Raw genomic sequence first — 20787 nt, 5'->3', positions numbered from 1 at the left:
ATCTCAAACTCAGAGATCCACCTATCTCTGCCTTCTGAGTGCTGGAATTAAAGGCATGCACCCCCACCGCCCAGCAAACTCAAGTTTTCTGATTATTAGATTTATAAATAAAAGGTCTCCTGAGGGTTCATCTAGAGTCTAGATCCTAGACCACGATAGTCCTCATTTACAGTGGAAGTGAGGCCCACAAAAATGCCTTGCCAAAGGGTAGTTAGTACGTTAGTTAAGCCTCAAGTCCTGATTCCCAGTCTGATGCCCCATCAGGAAGTTACACGAGCCATCAATGATTTGTCTCATCTTTTCCTGACAGGAAATACCTGGATCTCCATTCTATGCACAGACTGGAGAAGGCAGCCACTGTGGAAGAGATGAGAGAGTATGGGTTTGTGTTGGGAGAGACAGGACCCTTGGGAGGGAAGACACAGAGTGAGCGTCAGGTGACGGAGACGGAGAGGAGGCCGTGTCTAGGGCTGCAGAGGCAGCTCAGTGGTTAAGAGCACTGGCCATTCTTGTAAAGGACCCAGGTTTGGTTCCCAGCACCCACATGGTCTGTAATTCCAGTTCCCAAGGATCGAACATCCTCTGCTGGGCTCCCTGGCACCAAACAAACATGTGGTACACAGTACACACATGCAGACAAAATACCCATCCCCATATAATAGAAATAAACCCTAAGGGGAGGGTGGGGAGAGCTCACAGCCTTACTCATTCCTTCCTCTCCACCCCAAGAGTGCTAGCTGAGCTCCTGGAGCTTGGCTATCCTGAACAGAGCCTACGGGATGCTATTATCTTGGACCTCTTTTCCTATGCACTCATCTTCTGCCGCCAGCAGGGCTTTTCACTAGAGCAGACATCAGCAGCTTGTGCCTTGCTCCAAGATCTTCACAAGGCCTGTATTGGTGAGAGGGAGGCAGCCACCAAGCTTTGAGCCCCAGGAGAGGAGGCTGGGCTAGCACAAGTGACTGTGGGAAGCAGAAGCAGGGAGACCGCAATCTGGGATTTTTGTCTCACCATAACTAGTATCGTGGCACCAATTTTCATCACCTTTGAGATTTGTTTCCTTATCAGTAGATGAAACCACATGGTACTGATGATATGGGTCTGTTCTAAGAAAGAGATAAATAGGGGGCTGGGGATTTAGCCCAGTTAGGAGAACCCTTATCTCGTATACACAAAACCCTGGGTCCAATTCCAGCACTGTCGAAGTCAGGATTACACACCTCTCATCCCAGCACTTGGAAAGTAGAGGCAGGAAAATCAGAAGTTCAAGGTCATCCTCAGTTCAAGGCTATCCTGGGCAACAGGAGACCCTATTTCAAGAACAGAGTAGCCTTCCTGCTGGTAGTATGGTGGACCCAAGCCCGAAACCCCTGTGCTCAGAGGCCGAGGCAGGAGTAATGTCATTAGTTTGAGGCTGGCATGAGTTACACAGTGCATTTGAGTCTAGTCTAAATGAATGAAATGCTGTCCCAGAAACAAAACTAAACCTCGGGAGGGAGGGAAGGACCTTGTCTGTCTTGTTCAGTGTCTAGGGAAGTGTACAGTGAGAACAAGCCAGGCCTTACTGGGGTAGGAAGGGCCTGACTGCCACTCCCGGTTCCCTTCCAGCAACCCCTTTGGGCAATGTGGAGGAATGTTACCGCTACTTTACCAGCGTTCTCTTTTGCCATGGAGTCAGGGTAAGATCTAGCCCAAATTCCTGTTCTCTCCCACCACCATCCTCCTCTCCTCTGAAGGCACCCTGAGGTCTGTCCTGATTCTAGAGAGCTGAGCTTCTGGAGGCTGCCAGGGTGCTAACTCCTAATTCCTGTCACAGCGGCCCCCGTTCAGCATCGACCTCTTTAAGGAGGAACAGCTGCTGGCACTGGCAGACTATGTGGTCAACACCTACTTCCGCCACTTCAAGCTCTACAAATACGTCTTTACACCCCAGGTACTGTGTACGGGCAGTGAGGCCACCTGTCTCCACCTTCCTCTTACGGTAGGTGCTGTCTTCTCAGCCTCCTTCCTGTGTCTCCCCAGGTTCGGCTGGACCTTTCTTTGACTTACATGGGGCTACAGCTACCTCAGCCAGAGGGTAAGATGGGCACAGATGAGCCAGGCTGGGACTAGGCCAGGGCTGGGACTAAGGCCTCTTCCCGCTTCTGGTTTGCAGAGAAAGAAGGCGAGGAGGCAGTGGAACAAGCAGCTACTCCACAGGAGCAAGAACCAGAGACTGAGATCCAGCCAGAGCAACAGCCAAGTGAGCACTGTCAGGGGTTGAGGTGCCCTGGGAGCCCCGGGACTCCATCAAGATTGAATGAAGGGTTTGGGTCTCTTTGAGTCTTCGTGTCCCCCCCTTCCCCCTGCTGATCTATTTTGTTTTGTAATACTGGGGAACAAAATGAGCAGCATTTGCATTCACTTTCATCATTAACTGTTTCCTCAGCCCACGCCCCACCCTTTTTTGAGACAGGGTCTATTAGTCCTGCCTGTTCTGGAACTTATGTAGACCATGCTGGCCTCAAACTCCTGGAGATCCTCCTGCCTCTCAACTGCTGAGCCATCTCTCCCGTCCCTTGTTTTATTTGAGACAGAGTGAGAGTGTGTGGAACCCAGAGAATTTGGGAGTCGGTTCTTCCACCTTCATGTGGGTTCTGAGGCTCAAACCCAGGTTGGCAGGCTTGCAGAGCAAGCTCTTTTACCCACTGAACCATCCACCAACGCTTGTTTTATCTTATTTTATTTTTTTTTTTTGAAACAGGTCTTGCTGTGTAGCCCAGGCTGGCTGTGAACTAATGATCCCTCTGTCCAGCTTGAGTGATGGGGTTGTAGAGGGCTCCACCATATGCAGCTCAGGACTTAGTTTTAGTTCTAGTGTCCCCTAAAATTTTTTCAGATTTATTTATTTTATTTGTTTGGGACTTTTGCTTACATGTTTATCTGTGCACCACATGTGTGCAGTACCCAGAGGTCAGAAGAGGTCTGAATGCCCTGGTTGTGAGCACCATGTGGGTGCTGAGAACTGAACAGATTCTGTGGAAGAGCAGTTAGTCCCTTTAACCACTGAGCCATTTCTCCGGCCCCATGTCTCCAATTCTTATACAAAAGTCCAGACAACAGTGGGGTGTTGCTATGCATAGGAAAAGTGGCCCCTGAAAGAGAGCGATGGGGGAGTGGTTGACAAAGGCAAGTACAGCTCTGGTAGTACTAGGTCCCAGGAGCCCCCGTTTTAAACACGCTGCTGTGCCTGTCAACTCAATCCTATAGTCACGGAATTGCTACCATCCATGTTTTTCATGAAGAAGCTCATGGATGGGCTGCCTGATGTCAGATGAAAGTAGTCAGGATCTGAATCCAGAAAGTGTAGTTTGGCCACTCTGCCCAGCCGTCTGTCTTAGAGCGACGGCTGACAGTTCCTAAGTTAGTACCACTCTGCACAGCTCATCCCAGAGTCCCACCTCTCCTGTCCTTCCTCTCTCCCCGTAGGCGAGGTGTGCATCCTTCAAACCTACATCAAGACGCAGCTGAGCAAGGAGCTGAGGCAGCTGCAGCAGCTGGTGGAGGAGCGGCTCAAGGAGAGCGAGGAAAGACTGAGCAGCAAACTGGCTGCCCTGGAGCGGCCCTACCAGCCACCTCCCAGCAAAGGCAAGACCAAGACCAAGTGATCCCCAGCATCTTCTCCAATAAAGACCTGGGCCAGAGCATCCCATCCCCCACCTTCATGAGCACCTTCTGTGCTCCCCGATGCAACCAGACAGCGGACACGGGCACCAGCTCTCCCAGGCTTGTAGCAGTTTTATTTCAGATGCAGCACAGACAGCGATGACCAGGTCTGGCACAACACTGGAAGAGGTTCCCTTCCATCTCAGTCAGCCCCGATCTCCAAGTCCAGGATGAGTAGTAGTGGTAGCAGTCCAGTGATAGCAGTGGTAGGCTTGGCAAGGCAGGGCTAAGGTCTGAGTCCCAACAGTCTGGAATGATAAAAAAAAAAAATCTCCTCCTGGAGAGTCCTGCTTTCTGGCTTGCCAGAGATGAGGTTCTAGCCCAGCACCAGTGTAGCCTCGTCCTCTGTGATAGTGTTGGAGCCCCCTTCTTCTTCAGTGGCCAAGGCGGGGAACGGCCTAGGAGGCTGGTGCTGGAAGAGGGCTGCGCGGTTCTGCTGCTCCCCCTTCTTCACCCAGTGCCCGTAGAGCCGGAAGGCACAGTTGTCAATGAGGCGCCGCACTGGCCTCAGTGCGTAGGGGTCTCCCAACAGTGCATTCTTGGTCAGTGGCCGTAAGTGGTTGGTGCTCAGTGCCACTCGTCCAGCAGCCAGGATTGTCCACACTGCCACCTGGGAAAAGGGACAGTATTCACCTCAATGGAGCATCCGAAACAGGGCAAAGCCCAGGTGCAGACCCCACCACTCGTTGGCTTACCCGGAACTTCTGGCGAGGTGTGAGGTTCCAAGGTTGGCTGCCTTCGCAGCGCTCAAAGAAGGGGTGCTGCAGGGCTTGCTCAGCTGTCAGGCGCTCCTCAGGATTCACCTGTAGCAGCTTTGAGATCTAGAGAAACCTCACAGCATGAGAGACAGCTCTTGGGTCTTCCCTAGGGGCTCTCTCTCATGGCCGCTACTCACCAGGTCCTTGACGGTGTCGGAGCGGTCATCCCACTCGGGAGAACTAAATTGGTATTGCCCTTCCATGATCATACGTAGCATCAGGATTTGGCGCCGGTGCCAGAATGGTGGCGAGCCAGCCAGAAGTGTGAACAAGATCACCCCACAGGCCCAGCTGAGAATGAGACCATAGTTAGACTGGCCTAGGTAACAAGCAAGAATGACACACAGAAGGGGAAGGGAGGACAGAACTCACAGGTCGACTTCTTTGCCGTAGCCTGGGTGGGTTTCATCCATGGAGCATTTAAGGATCTCTGGTGCTAGATACCCAGGGGTCCCACACAGCTCTAGGGAGAGAAGGAGAGAATGCCGCTAGACCCCTCCGGAGCCCTGCATACCCGGGGGTTCCACACAGCTCTGGGGAGAGAGGGAATGGTGTTAGACCCCTCCGGAGCCCTGCATACCAGAGCCTTCTCACACGGCTCCCTATCTGCTCCTGTTCCCTGCGGAGCCGCAGAGCAAGACCACGACCCTAGCTAACCAGCTCACATTCCCACCAAAGCTCACAGTGGCCGTCCCAGGAATGCCCAGTTTGGGAACGACAACCACATCATTTACCTCCTGAAGCCAAGCCAAGTTACCCATTCATCAGGACAACTCGTGCCATGTTATTAGATACATAATACACATGAAAAGTAAAAGTCAAAGTTTTGCTGCATTACTTTCTGCCAAGCCTATTCTCCCTTTCCCAGGGTGCATTCTGGTGAGTAGTACCACCATTCAGCCAAAGGAGAACAAATAAAAATTTGGGGTTCTTTTTGGGTCTCTTCAATTTGAAAAGATTTTTTTCTTCTAGTGCCTGGGTTTTCACACATACTAATCAAGTATTCTACCACTGAGCTCCATCCCGGCCTGGAATTTTTCTTTCCTTCAGACAGGATCTCACTATGTAGCCTTGACTGGCTGGGAACTAAGTCAGACTCAGATCTGTCTGCCTTTGCTCCCTGAGTGCTTGCGTTGAAGGAATGCACCACCATGTCCAGCACATGCCAGAGTTTCTTTTTATTCATTCATTCATTTATTTATTATGTATGCAATATTCTGCCTGTGTGTATGCCTGCAGGCCAGAAGAGGGCACCAGACCCCATTACAGATGGTTGTGAGCCACCATGTGGTTGCTGGGAATTGAACTCAGGACCTTTGGAAGAGCAGGCAATGCTCTTAACCTCTGAGCCATCTCTCCAGCCCAAGCCGGAATTTCTTAAAGCATATACTGGGGTGGTCCCTGTTTAAAGTTTATCCTTCAGTTGGGTACGGTCCACATGTGCTATGCTGATCTACAAAGCTAGTTCCAGGACATACAGGGCTACAGAGAGAGTCCCTGTCTCAAAACAAAGACCCCACAAAAACCCTTCCTTGGTTTTCTATCATGGAATGAGGACCAAGGCTCGGTTCCTCCATCACTTGACACAAATCTGTATTTTTAGTTTCTTTTTACCACTCAAGGGTGCCAATTCTTTGATTTCAGAAATTCCAAACTATTTCATGTTGTACTTCCAAGAAAACGTAATAAGCCTAAATTGAAAAAAACTGGGAATGCAAGTATTTGACTATCTAGCATCTACTAAGAGAGCTCTATTAGACGGTCACGAGGTGGATGTACCTTTCCCAATCTCACTATCTTCCAGGAAGCAAGGAAGAAGTAACAGTGTAAGTCGTGTGATCAGGAAAATACAAAAAGCAGGGGAGCCTTCCCCGAGTGGAGGCTGAAAGTGAGATCTGCATCACTCAGGCCAAGAAAGGGGGTGAGGCAGGCAGGGCAAAGGGTTCCAAAGATGCGTGTGTGGAAGCCCAAAGGGAAATGGAGCACGGCACCTCAAGGTAAAGTCGGGCTGCCCAGGTGCAAAATCGGGGAGCAGTGTGGGCAAGGCATTCCATGTTTCCACGCCTAGTTCTAAGGCACTCCTACACTACTCATCTCTGGTCACTGCTGAGAAGACTTATGGAAATAAACCACAGCATAGAGGTTTGGTGTGGCACCTGCCCATGGTAAATGCCCATTATTTTGTTTGTTTAAAGATTTATTTACTACTTATACAGTGTTCTGCATGCCAGAAGAGGGCACCAGAGGTCATTACAGATGGTGTGAGCCACCATGTGGTTGCTGGGAATTGAACTCAGGACCTCTGGAAGAGCAGCCGGTGTTCTTAACCTCTGAACATCTCCCCAGCCCCTAATGCCCATTACTTGATAGCTATTAGTATGTGCAGCATAAAACCATAAAGGACAAGATAGGTTATGAATAGCTCTTGGAATTCTTAGATTTGAATTTGCTTAAACTTTTCCATCTGTATTAGAAATGCTTGGGCAAGACTCTCAGCTGAGCCCAAAGCATCACTGACTGAGATCGCCTAATTAGCCAGTTTACCCCAAGGATCCCTGCTCCCTGCCTCCTGCATGCTGCTATCCCGTCTGCCTGCCTCCTACATGCTCGTATCACATGGTTGTTCCCTGCCTCCTACATGCTGCTATCCCATGGTTGCTGGCATCCAAACTCTGGTCCTCAAACGCGAACAGCAAACGCTGTCTCCACTGGACCCTCTTCCTGGCCCCAGATACATTCTTATCACAGTGAGTGAATGCACAGCATCAGGGGACCCCAGGGGAGATGTCACCCAAGGCTGGCTGGATACACCAGGCTCCGCACAGCACTGAAGCACCACACAGAGCTCTTGTTTTATCCACGTTTCAAACAAACTGCTGGGCCCTTCTAGCCCTACTCTTTCCTCCTAGGACAAAGGGCAGCTCTGGAGCCCCTTCCTCTGTGTATCCCTCAGATTGAACAGTGTTCCTTTCTTCTAGCTTCCTTGGCATAGCCCTCTGCTTATCCGTCTCCATTCTCCAAGATAAAGAAGTCCACTGAGTTGCCCAAAGCCTTGGCATCTGGGACTCCATTCCCAAGCTGGCCAGCCAACCTCAAGCATGGGTCTCCTTCCCCCCCTGAGTCTAAGGCAACTGGTCCCCTCACCTCGAAGCTTTTCGCCAGGTTCCAAATGGCAGGAGAATCCAAAGTCGGAAAGGCGGATCTGCATGTTGTCATCTAGGAGAATATTTTCGGGCTTCAGGTCTCGGTGGACAATGTTGTTGGCATGAAGAAAGTTCACGGCCTCCAGCAGAGACCTCATGATGGACCTGGCGAGGAACAGACTTCTGTCTCTCCCTGTACCACTCCCCTGTTCATCCCAGGGGCATTAGGCTCTACCAGTACCTGGTTTCCTTTTCTGAGAGGGCCACCTTCTCCGTGAGATAGTCGAACAGCTCTCCTTTCCGCATCCTAGGGGTTGGGGGAGGGGAGAAGAGGCAGATGCACCCGACCGAGAAGAGGACAGGGCTAGTGAGGAGCGCTAGCTACCTCAGGAGCCTGGGAGACAACATCCCAGGAGTGAGCTGGATTCCAGGGCAGTTTTTGACACAGTGGGCTGGTGGTTGAAATATTCTCAATGTGCCATGAAGGGACACTTTTAGAAAGAATTGTGACAGCCGGGCGGTGGTAGCGCACGCCTGTAATCCCAGCACTTGGGAGGCAGAGACAGGCGAATCTCTGAGTTCGAGACCAGCCTGGTCTACCAAGGGAGTTCCAGGACAGGCTCCAAAGCTACAGAGAAACCCTGTCTCGAAAAACCAAAAAAAAAAAAAAAAAAAAAAAAGAAAGAAAGAAAGAATTGTGACGGCAATGACAGTAATTTCCAGGCGTTCCTCCTTATCTGAAAGCAACTACAGCTGCGAGAGACCTCTTAAGGCCATCTAGAAAATTGGCCATAGCTCAGCTAACAGTTACCAAAGGTAGAATGAGACTATTTGAGTTTGTTTATTTTCATTTCCTTTAAATTGAGTCTACAGCCAGGTGTGGTGACTGCACACCTTTAATCCCAGCACTTGGGAGGCAAAGGCAAGAGAATCTCTGTGAGTTAAAGACTAGACTAGTGGGGCTGGAGAGATGGCTCAGAGGTTAAGAGCACTGGCTGCTCTTCCAGAGGTCCTGAGTTCACTTCCCAGCAACCATATGGTGGCTCACAACCATCTGTACTGAGATCTGGCGCCCTCCTCTGGCATGCGGGCATACATTGAGGCAGAATGTTATATACATAATAAATAAATAAATCTTTAAAAAAAAAAAGACTAGATTAGTTGCCGGGCAATGGTGGCACACGCCTTTAATCCCAGCATTTGGGAGGCAGAGGCAGGCGGATCTCTGTGAGTTCAAGACCAGCCTGGTCTACAAGAGCTAGTTCCAGGACAGGCTCCAAAACCACAGAGAAACCCTGTCTCGAAAAAACCAAGAAAAAAAAAAAAAGACTAGACTAGTCAGGACTACAAAAAACAAAAACAAAACAACAACAAAAATAAGCAAATAATAAAACTGAGGTTATAATTACAATTCTGATCAATGCTCAAAGCAGACTGTCTTTGTCCTGCAACTCTGCAGGACAGTTAACAGACATTTCCTACTTCCCCTTAGATTTTTGCAGAGGGCAATTTAATAGCGTCATGCATTTTTTTTTTTCTGAAGGTCTCTTGTTAATCTTTGGTTTATTATTCCCTCTTCTCCCAGATATAGGGTCTTGGTACATAGACCAGGCTAGCCTTGAATTTACAATCGTCTTGCAATTCTCGGCCTCTGGAGTCGTGGGATGACAGGCATGATGCCTGGCTAGAGTAGGACTCTCGAAATACTTGGGCCATTAGTTTGCATATAAGATAAGATTCAGATAAACCAAAGAAGAACCCACAGACAGAGCAGCCAGCAGTGCAGTGTGTTAAATGAGGAAAGACGGCTGAGTGAGGAAACTTTATAAGGAATTAGTTCATGGTTGAGGGACTGGGACAGGGACCCATTGGGTCATTAGAACTCTTGGCATTTTGATTGTTCAGTATTACTCTTGAAATATTTGCCTCAATCATGGCACTTAAGACGAAGGCCTGTGCCTTGGGCTTTCAGGGAGGCAGAGCAAGATGTAAACAGAGTGGTCTGCCCACGGACGGAGCTGTACTTCTCAGGCTGTGCATGGAGGCAAGGAACAGGCTTCTCAGTCGGGCAGGGTGATACTCACAGGTCAAACACCAGGAACATGAAGCTAGAAGACTCGTAGGAATCGATGAGAGTGACTGGGGAAAGAGGCAGAAAGGCAGAGAGAGATGGGAAGGAGCAGATACACATCACAGGTGCTTTTCCACCCAAAGGCAGCGCTAGACTACTCTAGGGGAAAGGAAGGAGTACCGAGGAGGCCACAGGGACCCAAAGACTGGCCACTCTTGGAGGTAGAGAATGAGGAGGAAGAGCAGAGAGACCTAGAGGCAATTCTAGGGGGTGGGTTAGGAACAGGGCTGTCAGCCAGCAGGACCAGGGAATGCAGCCTCACTGATATGGGGGTGGCCAGCGACCTGGCGAAGAATGTGCATCTCTCGCTGGGTGGCTTCCCGCACCTCCTGCAGCTGTTCGGGACTCAGCCGTTCAGCCGTCACCTCCATGATCTTCACAGCGAACTCATCACCAGTAGCTCGATGAACGCAGCGGCGAACCACGGAGCTCACCCCTCTGGCGGAGTCAGACGGCAGTCACGTCAGGCCTCCCTACTCTCGCCAGCGTCCTTATCCTTTCCTCCCTCTTCCATTTTTTTCTCCGCAAGGCGGGGTCTCACTGTACAGCTCTGGCTCTCCTGGACATGACTACATAGACCACGGTGGCCTCAAACTCAGAGATCAGACTGCCTTTGCCTTCCAAGTGCTAGGATTAAAGATGGGTACCACTATACCCACAAGACTGAGTCTTGCTATGTAGCCCAGGCTGGCCCTGAGCTCAATTCTCTTAAATTCTGAGATTACAGGCATGCCCCACCATCTGGCTTCTTCCATATGGAGCCTTTGGACCATTATGCTTGCTATCCCCGACTCTGAAGACCCATGACACCAGGACAAGTGCCAGAGGAACAAACCCTGGCCTTCACAGAGTCCACAGGCCAACCAGCCTGAGTACCAACCAGCAAGGTGGCACACAGAGCCCACAGGAACCCCGGCAGAAGACCTGGTAACATCCAGGCTCTATCCTTCCTACCATGTTTAAGCCCTGAGCAAGGCTTCTGACAGGATCCCAGAGTTTGGCCCTGGCAGGACTGCTAAGAAACTATCTCAGTCTCCATCCAAATCCCAGACCTCCCTGTGACACTCTGCGTGTAAGAGCTGCTGAGACTAAGACCTCAGTGTAGGTCACAAATCTGCCACCAACAGATCCAGAAATGACCCAATATGACTCATCTGGACTTCATCTTGTACATCTCAAATATCTCAAAGGGATGTTGGAAATGTAGCAAGATAGAGGCAGGAAAGCCCATGTGGCTTTTGTAAGAGGCTCATGGACTTCCATGCGTGGGTTTGGCCATCAAAACATGATGTGGGAGTGTCATATATCAATCTGTTGATTTCATTGGTTAAGCAATAAAGAAACTGCTTGGCCCTGATAGGTTAAAACATAGGTGGGAGGAGTAAACAAAACAGAATGCTGGGAGGAAGAGGAAGTGAGCTCAGAGACACCATGCTCCCCTCTCTCTGAGGCAGACACATGAAGCTCAGACCAAAGATGGACGTAGGCTAGAATCTTCCTGGTAAGTGCACCTCGTGGTGCTACATAGATTATTAGAAATGGGTTAAGAGGTTGAAACTAATGGGCCAGGCAGTGTTTAACAGAATACAGTTTGTGTGTTGTTATTTCGGGGCATAAGATAGCCAGGCAGCCGGGGTGCTGGGGACGCAGCCTCGCCGCTCCTAATACTATAAAATGGCACCCAGACGTGTGGACAACTGAATCAACTGAAAGTCTGAGAAAGCTTGGGAAAGAGTAAAGCATGTTTTCTTGGTAGCAGCGATTTCTCAGGTCTGCTCTGCTTGCTAGAAGCAAGCAAGCGCTCTCATCTAAGAGAGGCTTCCTGACTCAGCTTCAGCTGCAAAACCCTGCAGCTCTTAAGAGGTCCTGCCACGAAACATTTAAATGGTGTTGATAAAAGCCGAATGAATGCTTGTTTGTTATCAGCAGTAGCAGGAAAAAAACCTGTGTTGTTTTAAAATGCCGGCTTTCTGGGCCGTCCTGCTGGGGCAAACTCTGACTGTTTGAGGCAGGAGGGCCAGCTACAGAGAGAGGACTTGAGTGTTGTCTGTTGCAGCTTGTTTGATGGCAAGGACCTTGAAACACTGTAGACTTGTGGCACTGAATGCGGCTACAGCCAGTACCTCAGCCATGAGGCTGGAAAGCTAAGGAATGGACTGGATCTAGCTGGCAAAGCCACGGCTTTAATCCTACTGATATTGTTTGCTAAATTAAGAACTCATGTGGTCAAAAAAGAGACATATACAGTAAAAGAAAGATTCAAAGTCAAAGAAAATGTTTAAATGGTTTACAGTGTGTTAAAAATATATGCATGCTAAACATTAAAGTTCTTAAAGTAAAAAACAAAAAAAAAAAGGGAAGAGAATAGTTGGGTGTGGTAGCACACACCTTTAATCCCAACACTTGGGAGGCGGAGGGAGATTGACCTCTGTGACTTCAAGGTGTGGTAGCACACGCCTTTAATCCCGAATGCCTGGGAGGCAGAGAAAGGCAGATCTCTGAGAGTTCAAGAACAGCCTGGTCTACACAGTTATTCCAGGTCAAAGATATACAGAGAACATGACTCAAAGCAAAAAGTTAAAAGTAAAAATAAACAAAATAGAGTTAAAATAAAGCCATACAAAGATGGAAAATAAACAGAGAATTTTGATACTGTATGCTATTATGCTCTCTTTGAATTGCTGAGGAAGGAGCAACAGCTGCTAAAAGATATTTTTTTATAAATGCTGCTAAACTAATCCAACATAGATATTTTGAAAATGCCTTGACTTTGAAATTTGGATCTAAGGACATGATGCTTTGGAAAGGAGTTTCTTATTTTGTTTTCACAGAGGGTGAGAGTCTGTGGATTGCTTCCATCCCAATGTGGTATGATAGACCACGTCCTCCTGAAAGGTTGCTGTGAACACCCTCAAAAAATTACTTCATTCAACTGCCGACTGAGATGAACCTAGCAGACAGGTTATACCCTGAAATGCCTAAATAACAGCGCCCCCATTCAGCAGGAAGCAGTTTGGAGAGAAATAACTGTGCCCATATTCCCAAAAATTGTTTATAAATGTTCTTTTACATTTAAAGGGGATATGATATAGGTATGAATAATTTGCATTAGTATAGATTTTGCTTTATTGATAGAGATTTAAGGTCAATTTCGTTATATGTATATGTATTTCTGATATTAAGGTATTGTGATTATGTAGTTCACTTAAAAATGTAATGTATATAGATTGTTAATAGATAATCATAATCAAGTTTGTAGTCATGTTAATTAAGATTTTCTAGATGTACATAGATGTATTTTAGATAGGCATTCTTCATATTTTTCAAAGATTATAGAATATGGCATTTTTAAAAAATATTTGTTTATTTATTATGTATACAATATTCTGTCTGTGTGTATGCCTGCAAGCCAGAAGAGGGCACCAGACCTCATTACAGATGGTTGTGAGCCACCATGTGGTTGCTGGGAATTGAACTCAGGACCTCTGGAAGAGTGGTCAGTGCTCTTAACCTCTGAGCCATCTCTCCAGCCCCCAAGAATATGGCATTTTAAATGTTTTAATAACTTAGGGCTTTTTTCATGACAATGAGACACTCTGCTCCTGGCAGCACCAATCTACTTCAAGAGGAAGATGGGCATCGAAGAGGATCCTTATGGAGTTTGATAGCCATTTGGGCAAGAAACTGCTCTTGCCTGGACTGATGCATGAACTGAACACAAAGAACCAGGAGAAAGAGGACTGCTCAACTTGCCTAAAGGTGAGATGGTCTTTCGGACTTCCTGATTCATGAAAGAGTCTGCAAGACATTCTTCAGGACAAGCAGATAGTGACCACCTTTGAAATTTCCTGCTTTGTGGAAATGTCTGCTGGATACTATGGGCCTGTAGGCCGAAGATGGATGCCCCAACGGTACAGAGGAACGGTACAGATGTCTCTGTCATTTCTAGAGTTTTGAAAATTGCTTACTTTTTGTTTGCTTAGGTAATATTGTATTCTTCTGGAGTCTTTGATGGAGTTGAAGAATAGATAGATAGTTATAGTTCTCGTTTTCCATTTTTATGATAAAAGATAAAATAGATATAAGCCGGGCGGTGGTGGCGCACGCCTTTAATCCCAGCACTTGGGAGACAGAGGCAGGCGGATCTCTGTGAGTTTGAGACCAGCCTAGCCTGGTCTACAAGAGCTAGTTCCAGGACAGGCTCCAAAGCCACAGAGAAACCCTGTCTCGAAAAACCAAAAAATAAAATAAAATAGATATAAATATTGTAACTGTAATTCTTGCTTGATAACTGTTTTGTTATATGTAATTTTGCTATGTTAAAGTTAAAGCCTTCCTTTTTTTGTTTAAACAGAAAAAGGGGAAGTGATGTGGGAGTGTCATATATCAATCTGTTGATTTCATTGGTTAAGCAATGAAGAAACTGCTTGGCCCTGATAGGTTAAAACATAGGTGGGAGGAGTAAACAGAACAGAATGCTGGGAGGAAGAGGAAGTGAGCTCAGAGACACCATGCTCCCCACTCTCTGAGGCAGACACATGAAGCTCAGACCAAAGATGGACGTAGGCTAGAATCTTCCTGTTAAGCGCACCTCGTGGTGCTACATAGATTATTAGAAATGGGTTAAGAGGTTGAAACTAATGGGCCAGGCAGTGTTTAACAGAATACAGTTTGTGTGTTGTTATTTCGGGGCATAAGATAGCCAGGCAGCCGGGGTGCTGGGGACGCAGCCCCGCCGCTCCTATTACAACAAAAACACACTTCTGCTGGTTCCCGAGTTGTCCCTTACATGGCCTCACCTCTGTGCTCTCTTCTGCACCTTTAGTGTCATACACAGAAGTTCAGAATTCTGTCATCCATACCACCAGTAAATCACAAAATACAAATTTTCTGATGTCAGGTCAAATGTAGCGTGGCCAATGGTGTGTTACGCGCACCTCCTCCTACGGTCTTATTCTTGGTTACTTTATAGTTTCATTTTCCTGTCCATCTGAGCCTCAAGCTAATGGTCAAATCTGTATGCATGCATGCATGTACGTATGTATGTATGTAGTGGAACTCAGGGTCTACACATGCTAGGGAAGCATTCTACCATGAAGCCACATTTCCAGTCTCTAGTCAACTCATCTTTAATAAACTTCATTTGAGAATCTTGTAAAGCTGGGTGGTGGCGGCGCACGCCTTTAATCCCAGCACTCGGGAGGCAGAGGCAGGTGGATCTCTGTGAGTTCTAGACCAGCCTAGTCTACAAGAGCTAGTTCCAGGACAGGCTCCAAAGCTACAGAGAAACCCTGTTTTGAAAAACCAAAAAAGAATCTTGTAGTTTAGCGGTAGTGATGCACGCCTTTAATCTCAGCACTTGGGATGTAGGGGCAGGCAGATTTCTTTGAGGCCAGCGTGGTCTACAAGAGCTAGCTAGTTCCATTACAGGTTCCAAAGCTATAGAGAAACCCTGTCTTGGAAACCAAAAGAACTCTTGTAATTTTTTGGAAGTTCAAAGGGCTCAAGTCACTAAGTCATCTAGTTCAGACACTAAATGCCACCTCCACAAACTCCATGTTTGTTCTCTAGCAGAAAGGAATAACTCTTCAAGCATTCCATAAGCTTTTATTTTAATGGCACTTACTCTTTAGTAAGTAAGCCTTTGGAGTAAGATTCTAGATCATTTCCGGGGGAAGCCAAGTCTTTTTTTTTAATATTTATTTATTATGTATACAATATTCTGTCTGTGTGTATGCCTGCAGGCCAGAAGAGGGCACCAGACCTCATTACAGATGGTTGTGAGCCACCATGTGGTTGCTGGGAATTGAACTCAGGACCTTTGGAAGACCAGGCAATGCTCTTAACCTCTGAGCCATCTCTCCAGCCCCGGAAGCCAAGTCTTAAGACTCACAGTCCAATCTTTTTTCTGCTGATAGACTCAGTGCCTTGTTTCTGCCCGTTTCTTAGAGGTCAGCCTTGGGCTGGGAGCATAGTTTAGGGTGGTGTGCTTGCTGAGCCTGGATGAACAATGCCCAAACACAGGGCTGGGCTGGAGCTCCACGGGGAGGGAGAGCACTTGTTTAGCGTGTGAACGTGTCTGGGCTCAAATCCAGCCACCCAGTCCCCCTGCCAAAACAAATCAACAGAGCGGAGTTTGTTGGCCCATGCCTGTAATAATAGCACTCAGAAGGCTGAGACTGTAGAATTGAGTTCCAGGCCAACCGTGGTTACACAGAGATATTCTCAAAAATAACAAATATAAATAAGCTGAGCTTGCCCAAGGCTCCATCCTTGGTCCTGAACACCCGCACCTCTGTGGCCTCAGTCTCTAAGCCCAGCCGTCTCCCCCGTAGGTCCTGTCGGCCTGGACATCCTTCCTAGTCCACATCTCTCATAATCAACACACACTGCATTTCCCCAAAACTAACTTCTCTCTCTGACCTAATTATAATTTTCCTATTGTTAACACTGGTGCTGCTCACACTCCCAGGCAAACCGGCCCCCTCTCTCCCTCCCATCCACACCCTAGGGCTTCGCCCCCAGCACATTCACTGCCATGGGTCAGGCCTTCATCTTCCTTATTTGGATGACTGTAACAGCCGCCTCAGTCTCTTCCCGGCTGCCGAGGTTCTCATAACTTATCCAACACGCTGCTTCTCCAACAGCTTCATAAACAGAGGTTCAATCACATTACTCATTGTCTGAAAACTTCCCAGCTTATCAGTTAACAAGGGTAATAGCCTCTTCTCTCCTCCTCCCCCTAAAGTTCTGGGGACTGAACCCAGGGCTTCATACATGCCGAGAAAGAGCTCTCTCTATCTACCACCTGTCTGTCCCCTGTAGGGCGACACTTAGCCCCGCCCCCTGCATAGTTTCACTGTAAAGTCTGGCTGGCCTGAAACTCCAAAGAGTTTCATCCGCTTCTACCTCCCTCTCCCTGAGCGCTAGGATTAAAACCATGTACCATGCCGGGCGGTGGTGGTGCACACCTTTAATCCTAGCACTCGAGAGGCAGAGGCAGGTGGATCTCTGTGAGTTCTATGCCAGCCTGGTCTACAAGAGCTAGTTCCAGGACAGGCTCCAAAGCTACAGAGAAACCCTGCCTTGAAGAGAAAAAAAAAAAAAGCATGCACCATGTGCTATATGCGCAAGTTTACAACTAACTGTGGGGTTCACTCAAAATTATCTCTCACCCTATTACCTGAAAGATAAAAATAAAACCCTAATAGACTTCCTGGTATTCTGGCTCTTACAATATTTCTTTTCTTCCCTCTTCTTACAATATTTCTGCCCCTCTTCCACAATGCACATATATACACACACACATACAACAATAATAAAGAAAAAGAGGCTATCAGTTTTAAAGTGGAGGGCATGACAGATGTTTGAGGGAGGGTAGTGGGAAGGGGCTGGAAGGAGGAAAGGGAGAAGTGATATAAATAATTCTATTTCAACTTAAATCATAGTTTTTTGTTTTTGTTTTTGTTTTTTTTTTAAAAAAAAGGAGCCGGCCGGGCGATGGTGGCGCAGGCCTTTTAATCCCAGCACTCGGGAGGCAGAGGCAGGTGGATCTCTGTGAGTTCGAGACCAGCCTGGTCTACAAGAGCTAGTTCCAGGACAGACTCCAAAACCACAGAGAAACCCTGTCTCGAAAAAGCAAAAAAAAAAAGAAAAAGCAAAAAATAAAATAAAATAAATAAAAAAAGGAGCAGGGGAGCAGTTGCGCACGCCTTTAACCCTGGCACTCAGGAGGCAGAGACAGGCAGATCTGTGAGTTTGAGGCCAGCCTGATCTACAGAGCGAGCTCAAGGACAGCCAGGACTGTTCCACAGAGGAGAAAGATAAGTGATAATGCCCAACGCTGGTCATCCGGGATGTCACCTCTGATCTGCCTCCTCCAAAACAATTTTGTTTCCCTTGGAAGTGGAGTTCGGGTTTGGTTCTTCCCCACAGGTCTCAGCTTTCTGCATCCTCCTCCTGTCGTCCCGAATCCTGTAACGCCTCAGGATTTGGACATGGGCTCTTTTCCTTAACACACTCTGTAGTGGTTTGAAAGAGGATACCCCCACAGGCACACGTGTTTGAAGGCAGGCTCCCTAGTAATTGGAGCTGTTTGGGAAGGATTAGGAGCTGTGTCCCTGGTGATGAGTGTGCTCTCCCCGCCTGCTGTGTGTGGAAAAGGTGTGAATTCTCAGGTACTGCCCCGGTGCCATGGCCCCCGGCCGTCATGCTCCCTGCCAAGATAATGGACTGACCCTCTGAACTGAAAGCGAGGCCGCAATTCAGTGCTTTCTCTTATAAGTTGCCTTGTTCTAGTGTTTCCTCACAACAACAGAACAGTAACTAAGACACAGTCTGTCGACCTTCTTCAAGTTCTAGAAGCTTTAAATATCTATGGGCAATTCACACACTATATTGTCTTTGATCCTTAATTTCCCACCAGAATCGTGGTTCCAACTGCGAACTGACATCTCCATGTGATATAAATGTGTCTGGCTGGGTCTAATGCCACGCCCCTGTCTGTCCCAGGCCTCTGAAGTACTTCACACAGCAGATCCTGCCAGGCTTCTAAGAGGAAATTCTTGTTTTCTCTCTAGCTCACAGCTACCTCCCCAGGTCTCTTGGTAGCTCTTCTTTCTAAGTGATCGCTAAATGATGACATGACCCAGGACCTGAGCCTTGGCCCCTTCAGCCCTCTATATTCTCCCTGCTCACGGCTATTTTCTGCGTGTTGATGTCTCCCAAATTTGTGGTTATCATCTAGATTTCCTTGACTCCCAGAGGCAAACCCATTGGAAAGTGCCGCCCACTGGGGCTTCTCAAACTGCGTATTTCCAAAATGAAACTCCTGATTTGTTCACCCCATTCCCCAATCTGATCCTGTCTCAGTCTTTGTCATTCCCGTAAACAGGACTCAAGTGCTCGAATAAAACCCTAAAAGTTGGGCTGGGCGGTGGTGGCGCAAGCCTTTAATCCCAGCACTCCGGAGGCAGAGGCAGGTGGATCTCTGTGAGTTTGAGACCAGTCTGGTCAGCAAGAGCTAGTTCCAGGACAGGCTCCAAAGCTACAGAGAAACCCTGTCTCAAAAAACAAAACAAAACAAAACAAAACCCTGAAAGTTACCCGTTTGCTCTCCTTCCTTCATGACCTGTAGCCAGTTTCCTCTGAAATCATGGCCTGGACCCTCCCCTCCATCTCTGTAATCACCACTAATCTAAACAACCACCATCATTAGCCCCTTTCCTAGCCAATCTCTACATAAAAGCCAAAAAGATCTTTTTGAAAATTCTTAAGTGTTTTAAGTACTACTATATGCTAAAACTGCCCGAACATGATCATCCAACTCATGCCAAACTCAACAGCAAAACAGAAGGTGGAGTCTGCTTTTATTCTCAGTTAACTGAGGTGCAGGAAGAATTCGGGCCCTGCTCACAAACACCCTCATGTCATGTCACCAGTGTGAAAGCATGCAGGGCACCCCATGAAATTTATCATGGCCTAGAGCCCTAGGGTGCCCTAGGGTACCCACTTCTCCACTTTCTTCTGTCTGTCTTTCCCAATTCTTGTTACTTTTCTCAGTAGCTATGGAGCCAGTCCTGGAACTCGCTCTGTAGACCAGTGGTGGGAGTAAAGACGCGTGCCGCCACTCCCGGCTTCCTTTCCCAACTCTTACCACAGCCTAGCCACCGCCTTGAGCATTGTACTAACCCCCTCCTCTGAATGAGACAATCACCCGCTTCTTTCATGACTTACCTCTTCTCACACTCAGCTTTCAGCTCAAAACTCAGTTCCTTGGAGCTGAGAGAGCAGTTCTGTGGGATGCGCTTGTCTGCCATGAACGAGACACTAACTTTGATCCGCAGCACGCAAACCCCAACCCTCCTGTCTGGGGAGGCTTCCCTGCTTGAATCCTACTGCCTGCTTTCCCCCTAACACTCGCATCAACCTTTATCTTGCTTTATCTCTCTACTGTTGGAATGTAAACTCCAAGACAGAGGCTTTATGGGTTCCTGTTACCCCCTCACCTGGTATCATTAGTGTCTAACACAACATAACCAACATACTATGCTTCAGCAACTAAGACCCAGAGCGCCCCCGGGGTGGTGGCACCACAGTACAGACCCCTAGCTGGACACCTTCGAAAAGCACCCACGTGTGAAAAGCACCCACGTGCTTCTCTCTGTCACTTTAACTGAAATACAGAGGACAGGCATCTTCTACCCTCCCAGTGTCCAGCGTGTCTGGCACACAACCAAGTTTGATGCTTCAATCAATCCTGTTGACTATATAAATGAATAGGTTAGAGAAAGTGAGAAAAAAAAGAGGGTTAACTCAGAATACTAGTTTAGTCACTGTTTTCCACTGACCCCTTCCCAGCAAGCCGGCTTCAGAATGAATCCTTTATCCTTGGCTAGGATCCCACTCCTGTGTACCTCTGTATTCCTGGCCAAGGCTCACCTGCCAATGACGTCCTTAGGGTCGTACTTCTGGTAAAACTCTTTGGCCGCAGCCCAGTCGGGCAGCTCATCCTCCGGCCCCACGTCCAACGTCATTCTGAGGGATGTGGGGGCCTGCGTGGAGGAAACGGAGGACAGTGAGGGCAGGGAGACCCACAGATTCTGAGACGAAGCACATCGTGGCTCCCGGGGGCGCAACACCTGCGGCTGGGGCGCCAGGGTCCTGGGGGGTGGGGGTGGGATAGGGGAAGGATCAGGACGGGGAGACCACACCGAAGGGCCAAGGGGGAAGGGAGGGTAGCAGGGCAGGGAAGGGGACAGGGAAGGGGGGGGGGGAAGGTGGCTTGGAACAAGGGGGGGGGAGAAGGCACAAGTGCGGGCGGCTGTTACCGCGCAAGCGCACTTGGCAACCACTGGGAGGAGGAGAGGGGTCTCGAGCAGAGTGACTCGTGAGGATGGGGCAAAGACAGTCTCACCTGGGCAAAGACTCTTCAGCCGCTGGCTCGCGTTTATTCCTTTGCTTTTAACCCGCCCACAAAGCCTTAAGGCTCCAATCCCGTCATTGCAGCCACTGACCCCCCGCTGCTTGAGGACTAAGACTCAGAAACCTT

General features: G+C 48.3%; 2 protein-coding genes across 4 annotated transcripts in view; one reads left to right on the top strand and one right to left on the bottom strand.

The window, feature by feature from the left end:
- Cfap119 (cilia and flagella associated protein 119) overlaps nt 1-3766 on the top strand; it is a 5073-nt gene extending 1307 nt beyond the window's left edge. Inside the window, exons 3-9 of the mRNA XM_075972367.1 lie at nt 311-376; nt 730-899; nt 1609-1679; nt 1817-1933; nt 2023-2077; nt 2156-2242; nt 3469-3766. Coding sequence (XP_075828482.1) covers nt 311-376; nt 730-899; nt 1609-1679; nt 1817-1933; nt 2023-2077; nt 2156-2242; nt 3469-3647 — 745 coding nt within the window. The 3' untranslated portion in view covers nt 3648-3766. The remainder of the gene's footprint in view (nt 1-310; nt 377-729; nt 900-1608; nt 1680-1816; nt 1934-2022; nt 2078-2155; nt 2243-3468) is intronic.
- Nucleotides 3753-20787, bottom strand: Phkg2 (phosphorylase kinase catalytic subunit gamma 2). 3 transcript variants are annotated; one of them, XM_075972363.1, is made up of 10 exons: nt 20653-20787; nt 20178-20290; nt 10000-10175; nt 9691-9745; nt 7848-7913; nt 7608-7771; nt 4836-4926; nt 4601-4754; nt 4401-4526; nt 3753-4315 (listed from the first exon to the last, which is right to left on the bottom strand). In XM_075972363.1, the coding sequence occupies exons 2-10, from the start codon at nt 20270-20272 to the stop codon at nt 4022-4024; spliced, it is 1221 nt and encodes a 406-aa protein (XP_075828478.1). In that variant the 5' UTR covers nt 20273-20290; nt 20653-20787; the 3' UTR covers nt 3753-4021. The 3 variants fall into 3 exon arrangements, with proteins under 3 accessions (XP_075828478.1, XP_075828480.1, XP_075828479.1); XM_075972365.1 differs by lacking the exon at nt 20653-20787 and having other exon boundaries at nt 10064-10175; XM_075972364.1 differs by lacking the exons at nt 9691-9745; nt 10000-10175 and having other exon boundaries at nt 4022-4315.

The sequence above is a fragment of the Microtus pennsylvanicus genome, chromosome 5 (assembly GCF_037038515.1).
Source record: "Microtus pennsylvanicus isolate mMicPen1 chromosome 5, mMicPen1.hap1, whole genome shotgun sequence".
NCBI classification, from domain to species: Eukaryota; Metazoa; Chordata; class Mammalia; order Rodentia; family Cricetidae; genus Microtus; species Microtus pennsylvanicus.
The sequence above is the reverse complement of the archived record's forward strand: the minus strand, read 5'-3'. Positions and strand labels throughout refer to the sequence as shown.

Bases quoted from the DNA above. Each gene is read 5' to 3' on its own strand.
- Phkg2 (XM_075972363.1), bottom strand. From the start codon at position 20,272: ATGACGTTGGACGTGGGGCCGGAGGATGAGCTGCCCGACTGGGCTGCG. The intron at 9,746-9,999 runs GTGAGGCTGCAT...CTCTTTCCCCAG, and splicing joins CGCTGGCCACCCCCATATCA to TCACTCTCATCGATTCCTAC. The intron at 7,914-9,690 runs GTGAGTATCACC...CCCAACCCCTAG, and splicing joins ATGTTCCTGGTGTTTGACCT to GATGCGGAAAGGAGAGCTGT.